General features: G+C 40.4%; 1 protein-coding gene across 1 annotated transcript; it reads left to right on the forward strand.

The window, feature by feature from the left end:
* The first annotated feature begins 920 nt into the window (after positions 1-920).
* LOC308084808 (aspartate aminotransferase, mitochondrial-like) lies at positions 921-10,844 on the forward strand. Its single transcript, XM_080427717.1, has 10 exons — positions 921-1,089; positions 4,931-5,087; positions 5,773-5,901; positions 6,051-6,110; positions 6,196-6,357; positions 6,468-6,572; positions 6,712-6,862; positions 7,210-7,375; positions 7,550-7,700; positions 9,494-10,844. Exons 1-10 carry the CDS (start codon positions 1,007-1,009, stop codon positions 9,614-9,616), a joined length of 1,287 nt encoding a protein of 428 aa, XP_080283843.1. The 5' UTR covers positions 921-1,006; the 3' UTR covers positions 9,617-10,844.
* Positions 10,845-10,986: the final 142 nt, after the last annotated feature.

Here is a 10,986-nt window from a genome sequence, read left to right on the forward strand (position 1 = left end):
CAAAAGATTTTTATACATTTGATTTTGAAACTTGTGAAATGGGACATTCTGCATAATGAGTACTTTCTACTTGTTAATTCCGGACTTTTACTTGTAACACTACAGAGTATTTCTACAATGCAGTATTGATACTTTTACTCGAGGAAATGTGAGTACTTTTTCCACCACTGACTACTATAGTATTATTTGAAAACTCTTAATAAAGTATTCAATCCAGTACGTCATATTGTAGTCACACACGGGCTCGAGCACGTTTTGGCCCAGAGCCTAGCCCCTACGGAACCTCTCCCTCCGCTGTATAGCTCCGAGATGAGGTTCCTCGTTTCCCTCTGCCGTTTGAGAAGGACATTGTCGCACATTTTCCACTTTACATGTTTCTTACCCCTTTCTGCACATCGTATCCAAAACGCAAAGCTTTTCCACCATTCTCTCAGATGTTTTAAGTTCTAGCGCACCATAAAAGCTATCCAACAAGTTGAAAAAAGTATTTAATTTGCCTCTGTCCTCAGCCGGTTACATGTTTTTAAGACATTGCGCAAGAGTTGCGCCCGTAGAGATAACATTACTGAATCCCCTACTGGTCAAATGTTGAATTGCATCTTCTAATGCAAAATATTATGGAACCGGCTGAGGACCGAGGCAAATTAAATACTTTCTTCAACTCGTTGGATAGCTTTTATGGTGCGCTAGAACTTAAAACATCTGAGAGAATGGCGGAAAAGCTTTAATTTTTGGATACGATGTGCAGAAAGGGGTAAGAAACATGTAAAGTGGAAAATGTGCGACAATGTCCTGCTCAAATGGCAGAGGGAAACGAGGAACCTCATATCGGAGCTATACAGCGGAGGGAGAGGTTCCGTCGGAGCTAGCCCAGAGCCATGTTTTGCCTTGACGCAGACACCACGTGACCAGAGCGTGGCTACGCACTACTTGGTGCCCTTTCCGTCTCGTCCGTCCACACTCTGCCAACCTAGTCTGTGACCGAGCGCTGCTTGTTACAACAAACATGGCCCTCCTCAAGTCCAGCAAGGTGATCTTCTGCGTGGGGAACATCTCCCCGAGCCTGGGAGCTCTGTCCACCCGCAACAGGTACCGGCGCATTATCCTTAAGAAAATGAAAAACATCCTTCTTTGGGCGTTTGTATGTCATTCAGTAATGTGTCGCTCGGGCAGGTGTGCTTCTTGTCGGTGTTTAGTATCTACCAAAAATAGCGAATCTACAAGCTCACAGCGCGGCGCGTCCGGGATGCTTTGTGAGCTTATAGGTCTGCTTAGCATTAGCTAATGTTTAGCTAGTAGCTCTTGTTAGGAGAGCTGTCAGCCAGCGAACTTCCACTGATGCTGAGCTTTACCTCCGTTAACCACGTAGCTAGCTAATACAGATAGCGGTCAAATGGGACACAACGGGCCTACATTCAGTTGTCTTTATAGAGCTATTGTCGCGCAAGTGGCACTGGATCCGATTAACGATCCTTTACACGTTGTTTCGTCTGAAATGACTTTCATTTCGCTAAATTGTTGTATTCACCGGGTTATTTGAACAGGTTTCCTTTGGTATTTCAGGGTCGCAATCGCGCGTTCGCGGTTTGATCCAAGCGACGTCCCGTACTCTGTGAATTCGCACAATATAATTGGTTATCGTGATCTCGCCTTTAGTCGTTGATTGGCTCAATTCTAGACCGGAGGATCTGGTCGGTGCGTGTCATCATTATACCTCTCTGTGTCCTTTCACGTTCTCGTTGGAGGGCAAATACTTTTACTGCAGTTGTTTTCGCAGGATAATAATGTATGCACATTTATAATGACAGATCATGTCTCATCATATGCACATGACCTGTCCTGTGCGTGTCGTTGTGTCTCATCAAAATGAGTCTGCCCAATGCCTCTGAGTCTGCATCTGTTGCTTGCTAGCCATGGATCACACGACGGTCGTCTGTCACGACCGTCATGGTGAAACTTAAACCTGGTGTTTGCACGTTCTCCCTTTTTGGCCCGTACATCTACGTACACGTTCAGATATAAAATATAAAGTGCTTACCCCATGGCCACGGATGTAATAATTATATACGGGACCTCAGAAGTACCCGTATCTTCCATATTGTTCAATAAAAAGCATTTTAATCCGATCGGTGGCCATTTCTCCGCATTTCCTCCATATGCTTTCAACTACGTGACCCTATGGGTTGGGAGGTGTATTGCACTCTGTTACATTATAACTTTGGAAAAAATAGCCACCAATTGGCTTAAAATGCTTTTTATTGAACAATACGGAAGATACGGGTACTTCTGAGAGGCCGTACTTAAACGTAATTGTAACATCCGTGGCCATGGGGTAAGCACTTTATATTTGAAATCTGAACGTTGATGTAGATATACGGGCCAAAAAGGGGGAGAGTGCAAACACCAGGTTGAAGTTTCGTCATGAAGTCATGTTTCAGGGCTACCTCTTTTGCATACTTGGCGGTTGGCTTCCAAACTACTGCAGTTTTATTCAAAGTCAGGGTGTTTGACATTTGTTGTTTACTTGATACAAACGTTTTTCTTTGAATCATTATTATTTCTTAATAATAAATGAAGCCTAGTTCTTTGACCAAAATCAACAGTGGTACTGCCCATTCTAATTAAGTAAGGCCATTGAACCCTGGCACTGGGACCTTGATGTCTGATGTTCGTAAGTTCAGATGTTCAAAGGTTTTGTGTGCATGGCATGCACACATACTCCTACAATAACAAAGCTTTGGACAGGTGAAAGTTTTCTGTACTTAATCATGAGTATAATTCCTCAGAGAGAGACAGTATAATTATTATTTTTTGCAAAAGACCCTTTACCATTTATTGGACTAATTATTGGTGTGTAACTGTTTAATTTGATTATATATAGCTGTCAGACAAAACACATTTCCAACAAGTCAAGTGTAGAGCAATGGATGCCCAACTCACTGTTGCAACTGAAACTGAAATATATGACCTTATCCGTTATCGGTCTGGTCGTTCCTGCCTCTTGCACTACTTTAAGAGAGCTTTAGGTCTAATTTTAGCTCCAAGCTTGCTTCTGTGAGAGTAGATGAAATGAAACCTGAGATTTTGAGTCATTTAACATTCAACATATAGTCTAAATTTATTTATGACTGTGTGAGTGACCCGATGTGATAATTACCAAAGGGTCAAAAGGGAAATGCATTGTTGTAGATGCACAAAACAAAATGGTTTATGATTGGGCATTTTGATATAATGCTATTTTAAAATAAAATAGCATTATATATGTCTTTATAAAGTTTATAGCAGACTTTGTTCATGATGCTGTGAGATAAAAAAAAAGATCTCTGCCACACATGATGGCACTGAGTAGGTGACATTGATCAAAACAATTAAACATTCTTAGTTCATGGGCTTTACATGTATGTAGATCCATGACTTGCATGAGACATTCAGACTGACATATGAGCATTGTATCTTACCAACAATTTATGCACATTGTCTCCTGTAATGTATGAAACATTGGCTGTACACAAGATGAAAATGTCCAAGCCTGTTAACTCTAATCCACTAGTACAACTAGACCACTGTATTGTGGAAGATTAGCTTAGTGTGTGCCCTTAGCCTGGCGTCATGTGAAAGAGTTTACTATAAGATTTGATGTGTAACTTAAACTTGTAGATTTTAATGCTTATTGGTCCCTTTTTTATTTCCCCAAATTTTGATATTGATTTAATACAATGCATCTGGGAAGGTAACCTAGTGGTTTGAGTTAATACCTGGCAGTAAATGTAACATTTAAGCCTTATTGAGCTTGAGTTAGTAGACACTGGGAAAAGACAATGGCTAATCATGCTCCAAGTGAAAGGGGTATTTCACTTGATACACTTCTGTGGTCATTGTCACACCTATCCATGCTGTTGTGTGTGCCCCAGCCAGTTTTTAAGTTGCTTGCTTCAATATTTAGATATTTTATATTCATTTTGATCAACCCCCCTCCACCATCCAATAGAAGTCCATTCAACATCAAACTCCACATTAGACTCATTGTAACAAGGTCCCTTCATCTCATGACTGATATTAACCTTCTAATGAATGTGTAGACCTTCATTCTTTTATTAGTTTTTTAATTGTTAAACATTAACATTGGAAACAGACCCATTTTCTTTTAGTGCAAGTTCACATATCGGCCCGCTCTCGCACATCAGCCTGCAAAATTTGCCTGCTCTTCTTCTGTATATTCTGTCTCCAATTGATGGGGGACAACAATACCATGACCCAAAACTAAATTTCCTTCAACCTCAGACAATTTCAGTGTTTCTTTTCCGCAGGTATGCCCACATCAGAAGTTGCGCAATGATATGCATCCTTGATTTCAAAAGTGAACTGACTGAGTCTACTTCCTGCATTTGGAAAGGAAAGCAACAGCATAAAATATTAACATGAGAAATAACTAATCGAAAAATAAAGGTCAAAACATTCACTTGGAGGACAATGTCGGTCATCATGAGAATCTGAAGCAGAGACATGCGTTTGCAATGGGCTTATATAGGATGGGGGGGGGGGATTGAATTAATATAGGGTTAAGGTCATATAATATTGAAGCAAGCAACCTAAAAAACTGTCTGGGGTGCACACAGAAGCCAGAGTAGATGTGAAAATAACCCCTTAAAAGTGACATTTCACTTAAGTGCGATCGGTGTTAGAGATGAGCTGTGTAGATTGATAGAATTATTAATGCACTCTCCTAAGTGAATGGGAACTAGCTTTCTCCTCAACATGTTTTTCCTATTTTTGGTGTTTCTGGGTTAAGAGTTTATTTATAGTGCAGTGCACACTATTTACATCTCACTCTTCACCCTGCCTTATCACCCATGACCCACCCTTGACCCTCCTATGATCTCTTCTATATCTTATGTCTATTCTCCCATTCACTTATTGGGCTTCTTTGCAGCTCATGGTGGGGTGGATTGCAAATGGGCCCCCCAGATCCCATCCTGGGTGTGACTGAGGCATTCAAGAAAGACACCAACCCCAAGAAGATGAACTTGGGTGTGGGGGCGTACAGAGATGACCAGGGCAAGCCCTTTGTGCTCAGCTGTGTCCGCAAGGTAAAGTGATCTCTCTCTATCCCCGAAGGTGTAACCCCCACCACTCCATGTTTTAATATACAGCTTCACTTTGAAAAAAATCATATACACACACACACACACACACACACACACACACACACACACACACACACACACACACACACACACACACACACACTAGAAAAAATAGGGTCCTTAACAGCATTGAACTATGCAAAACATACATACTCCCATTAAATAAGGCACTGTTGTTGAACCATGGCAGTATTTTATTGGCTTTCACCCCACCCGCGCAAGGGGGAAATATTCATTGTTGTTACCTTTCCAAGTTTAAACGGATCAATATATTCCACTATTATGCAGTATGAGATTAAGTGCAAGATTTTGTGTGAGAGAACATTGACTGTGCTTGTAGGATTATAGGGGTGTAGCATGTCTGTATGTTTCTCATTGGTGCATTCTTGCACTGTCATCCTGACCTCAGCTGCTATAGCTATAGCAGCGGAAAATCAGGATTCTGAATGTCTTAAGGCACACATGTTTGTATTTAGTGGATTTTTTTTTTTACTTCATCACCATAATGGTGTACAGTTGTTATATGCTTGTAGCAATTGCACAGCAAATAAAATTAAGAAGCTATTGTGTATTCAAAAGGAATCAACATACTCTTTCTGTCCCCTTGCATTTTGAATTTTCCTTATAGGCAGAGGCTCTGATTGCAGCTAAGCAGATGGATAAGGAGTACCTTGGGATTGGCGGTCTGGGGGAATTTTCCAAAGCGTGTGCCCAGCTTGCTCTTGGAGATGATAGTGAGGTCTTGAAGAGTGGCAGAGTAAGTCACAACATATTGCAATTGGGACATGTTGAAGGCTTGTACAGTAGATTGGCTATTTTTGCTATTGTCTTGCGACGAAGTATATAGGGCTTAACATAAGTGGTTAAAACCAAGCCACTACAGTAATCTTTCTCTTCCATGTTCAGAACATCACTGTCCAGACCATCTCAGGAACCGGATCTCTTCGCATTGGAGGCAACTTCCTGGTTAGGACCTCCTTTTTTTGTGATTTCTATTAATGCAGGTTGATGTTTGGGTGGATTAGTCATTAAATATGTTCCCTTGTTACAGGCTCGTTTCCATGATGGGCCTCGTGATGTGTACCTGCCCAAGCCTTCCTGGGGTAACCACACACCCATCTTCAAGGACGCTGGCTTGCAGCTCAAAGCATACAGATATTACGATCCTTCCACCTGCGGCTTTGACTTCAAAGGGGCACTTGAGGATATTTCGGTAAGTGAAGAGACCGGAATAGTTCAGGGGGTTAAGAAGAATGATTTGAGAAGATAAAAATGGAGGTGGTGACCCGTGTGATTGAAGCATTCATGCATTTTATTCCACAGCAAATCCCAGAAAAGAGTATCATCCTGCTGCATGCATGTGCCCACAACCCTACTGGTGTGGACCCCAGGCCAGAACAATGGAAGGAGCTCTCTGACCTGATTAAGGTGAGAATGCACTCACTCTCCTTAAACTTTTGTTGCTACACACAGTGCACCTTGTCAAAGACTCCAAAGACAGGACTTGGGAGTACAACCAAGATTAACCATTGTGCGATTTCCTCACTCTACCCTTTTCACTTCTAAGAAACGGGACCTGCTGGTGTTCTTTGACATGGCCTACCAAGGCTTCGCCAGTGGAGACATTGATAAAGATGCCTGGGCTGTACGTCACTTCATTGAACAGGGTCACAACATCGTTCTCTCTCAGTCCTTTGCAAAGAATATGGGTCTCTATGGTCAGTACACTGTAATGATAATAAACTTTATTTATGTAGCACTAGCAAAAGATACGAAGTGCTTGGTATAAAAAATTCTACTGGTGTGAATGATACATTGAAAATGTATGCTACCATACCATTCAAAAGGTACATTGTCATAGTCATCAAGTAGATAAAATCACTAAAAGAAAGTTGTTAAAATGTGTATTATGTAATAACTTGTGTACTGTGTAACAGTGCTCATTTACATGCTAACTTCAGCAAATACATAATATTAAATGATTAATGTACAGCAGAAATATACTTTGATTAAAGCCCAAGTTGTGTGTGTGTGTGTGTGTGTGTGTGTGTGTTTATGTAAACAGGTGAGCGTGTTGGAGGGTTCTCTGTTATATGTAACGATGCGGAGGAGGCTAAGAGGGTTGAGTCTCAACTTAAGATTCTCATCAGACCCATTTACTCAAATCCACCAATGAATGGTGCCAGAATCGCAGCAACCATTCTCAACACACCAGAACTGCGTGCATTGTGGTATGTCCTTAGAATTATTATAATTTTTATATGCGTTTGTGTGTATATTATTTGTTTTCCCTTCAGATGTGCATGAGTCTAAGCACATCAGATCTTGTTTATATGTCATAACATTGTCGTATGTTACTACAATCATTTCATCAGTTTACTTATGTTTTTCAATCTCTTGCCCAGGTTGCAGGAGGTTCATGACATGGCCAATCGCATCATCGTGATGAGGGAAAAGCTGGAAGCTGGCCTGAAAAAGGAGGGCTCTAGCCGCAACTGGCAGCATGTTATCGATCAGATTGGCATGTTCTGCTTCACAGGCCTTAAACCTGACCAGGTACATGGATGCGTATAGTCTTTTTTACAGGGTTTGTCCACTTGAACAGTAGCGTCCCTTTTTTGGGGGCAAACATTCGGAGACAATTCACCGCTGTGCGTTGTGAGCTTGTATATATCGGCTATTTTCAGTAAAGGTTTGATCTTGATGGGAAAAAGGAACAGAGGTAGTATAAAGCTCTGGGGGACTCCGGTCAACTAAGTATGTATGGTTTACATGTTTAATTTGTCTTATTTTCTTCCCCTAATCCTCGGTAGAATTTGGTGTGAAGAATCATGAAGAGGTGGTATCTGTTACCGTCTCGTTCTGTAACAAAATCCCATGAGTTTACATTGGAATTTCAATTGCTTAAAGCTGCAATATGTTACTTACTCTTAAATCATACCTGGGTCCCCCATGTGAGTACTGACATTTCTACTGCTGAGCTAAGACAGAAAGCACATTTAAACACTTTGAGCTTCTTGCAATAGGCTCTGTGCATAACTTTAATCCCGGGTTTCCCAAATGTAGAATACCAGAACCTGGTTTAGTTTCCCATAGCTTCGCTTGCTTGGTGCAGCAGCAGATAAAAAAAATCTGAGTGACTACAGACACAACCCAGAGCGGAGCCACAGCGCCACATATTGAACTGCTCGCGAATGCAAACATTGTTTTTATGACTTTTTTTATTTTGTTGGTAGAACAGTTTGTACAGTAAAACTAATATCTCTTATTTAAGCCCCGTCATGACTCACTGCGTTCACACTTGTGCTGTTATGACAATGTAGGCATTTTGACTAGGTAGGGTGATATTGCCTGCACGAAAATGGTCGTTGAATGCAGCATAAAAAAATAACGCACATTCACACATGATGCCAAAAGTTTAATATACCAGTAAATGCCAGCATTTATTTTTTATCTGTATAGTATACATAAATCATCTCAAACTCTTCCCCCTATTCTAAAATGGAACAATGTCATTAGGTGAGGATTCATCTACGGTATTGAAGTGAAGATGCATCTCGACAGCATTTGTGAACATATATTGTCTTTGAAAGCAAATGGAAAAGCAAGACTTAATCTGTGATGTTGTGATGCATGAAATGTACACTTTATGTACTTATTGAATATTTATTTGGCCTATTATGTTCAGTTGAGCTTAACTGAAGTGCTTCTTTGTCCATATAGTTGGTCTTCTATCTAATGTCATTATAAAAGCATTAAAAAAAGCTTCAAAATGTAGCCACATGCACAAATGACCATACTGGCATGGCCATTGTGTTCTTGTGTCATACATATGTGAGTTTTTTGTACGATGTAATAGCAAAATGGCTGTCGTGTGAAGAGTATATCCATATCCAGGTGCTTAGCACAATGTACACAATACCAAAACAACACCACACACACACACTCTGGAGAGTTGATCCCTAAGATCAATTTAATCCATTTAGACATGAGCCTGATTCTACACATGCCTTCTAAATCCTAACCGTTTTCGGAAAAACGTATGTTGCTATATGCAGTATATAGCTCAAATCTAAAATGACACAGACGCTTTCCCGGTTTTAATGGGTTGATAATGATTTGACTTAACAATGTGTGGTCTACTGTATGAGCTCAAGTTTTTGACAATGTAAACATGAGCAATTGAGGTGGGCAAACTTTCCTCCTGAAGAAGCACTGTGTCACAGTGACATTGGGTTTGCCTTAAGATCTACAGTAATAGAATTGCCTTGAGCCGAGTAAGGCCATTCCATTGTGAAATACTGTATGTGCTGCTGACTTTAAATTACTGACCATATCTCTTATTGTAGGTTGAGCGCCTGACGAAGGAGTTCTCTGTGTATATGACCAAGGATGGCAGGATTTCCATGGCTGGTGTTACTTCGGGCAACGTGGGACACTTGGCACAAGGAATCCATGCAGTCACCAAGTAGAGAGGATCCCATAGGAGAGACCACATCAAAGCAACTATCTAAAAGAGGAGCGTCGTGTGTCATTTTGTCTCTCTTTTCCTTTCATTCCATCATAGAAAAAGAGCTGGATGTTGGGTTTGACATTTTATTGATTGGGTTTCATCATGAGTTCAACTTTGACCAGTGAGTCCCTAGCATTTAGGGTTATTGTTAAACGGTTTGTTTCTTTTTAGTTTCCAAACGCACATCTTTCTGCCGGAGAGACGACTATGTCAGAGATTGTAAAAACAACTTTTACCCCAATGCTGACTGAAGGGCTGATATCTGAGGACCTTGTCTGTGCTTATTTATTATTTGGAATCAAATTATGGTTGCATTTTAGATTGTTGTTCTTCTCATAGCTTTATTTGTCTGCTGTGGGCCATTGTGATCCAATCACTGGGGTGATGTTAGTTTGTAAATTTGTTCTTGGACTGAATTTTGTTCTTGTATGTCTTTAGCCAGAGTTATGTTTTCCTCCTTGAAGCTGAGACCATTATATTAAAATCTCATAGCACTTTATTGGAGATAATTGTTTCATCGTTTCAGTAGAATGGCACTCTACAGTGTATATACTACAGTCCCTAAGTGTTGAGCTTTTCTTGCTTTTTAACCAATCAAGCACAATCAATCTGGTTTCAGGATGAACTAACATGATGAACGATGAGTGACTGGCCCATTGTCTCTTAATTATCGGGTCCTTTGTTATTGCGCTATCTTGTCTCCCTTGTATGCAGTATTTGTCCTGTAGGAATGTTTAGCATTTCGGTGTAGTTGGTTACTGTGTGTTCTATTGACAGACAGCGGTTTCTAAGTCAGTTCTCTTCAATGTCTCTTGCAACACGAGCACTAGTCATGAGACTTCTAACAAGGTTTAGAGATGGATGGTTCCTTTGCACAATTGCTTGACACCACTCTTTTTTTCATGCCCGAAATCCAAACACCCAACTTTATTTCTTTCCATATATGTTGAACATTGTACTGATATGGGGGGGGAAATAAAAATGCATCGGGTTCTTGTTTATGGATGTTACCACCCATAATAACCTATTGGCCTCATTAGGAAATTGACAGATTGAGGGATAAAGGTCCAAACCACATTAAAGGGGATGTTTGTTTGGAATTTCCCCCCCAATGGAAGTCAGTGAATAATGGGGGCACTGGTCATGTACTTTACTCTGAACAAACAATAAATCAATTCTAGAAGAAACTGCAGTGTTTTTTTTTTTCCTTCTCAAGCTCATTATCTTTAAAATATAGACTCATGTAAACACTTTTTTTTCTTCTAAAAAGAACAAATTGCAAAGCCCTGTAATTATAGCTAATACTGAGACCTGATTTTGTGTTGACTG

Source organism: Gymnoscopelus braueri (genome assembly GCF_963280865.1).
Source record: "Gymnoscopelus braueri genome assembly, chromosome: 1".
Lineage (NCBI taxonomy): Eukaryota > Metazoa > Chordata > Actinopteri > Myctophiformes > Myctophidae > Gymnoscopelus > Gymnoscopelus braueri.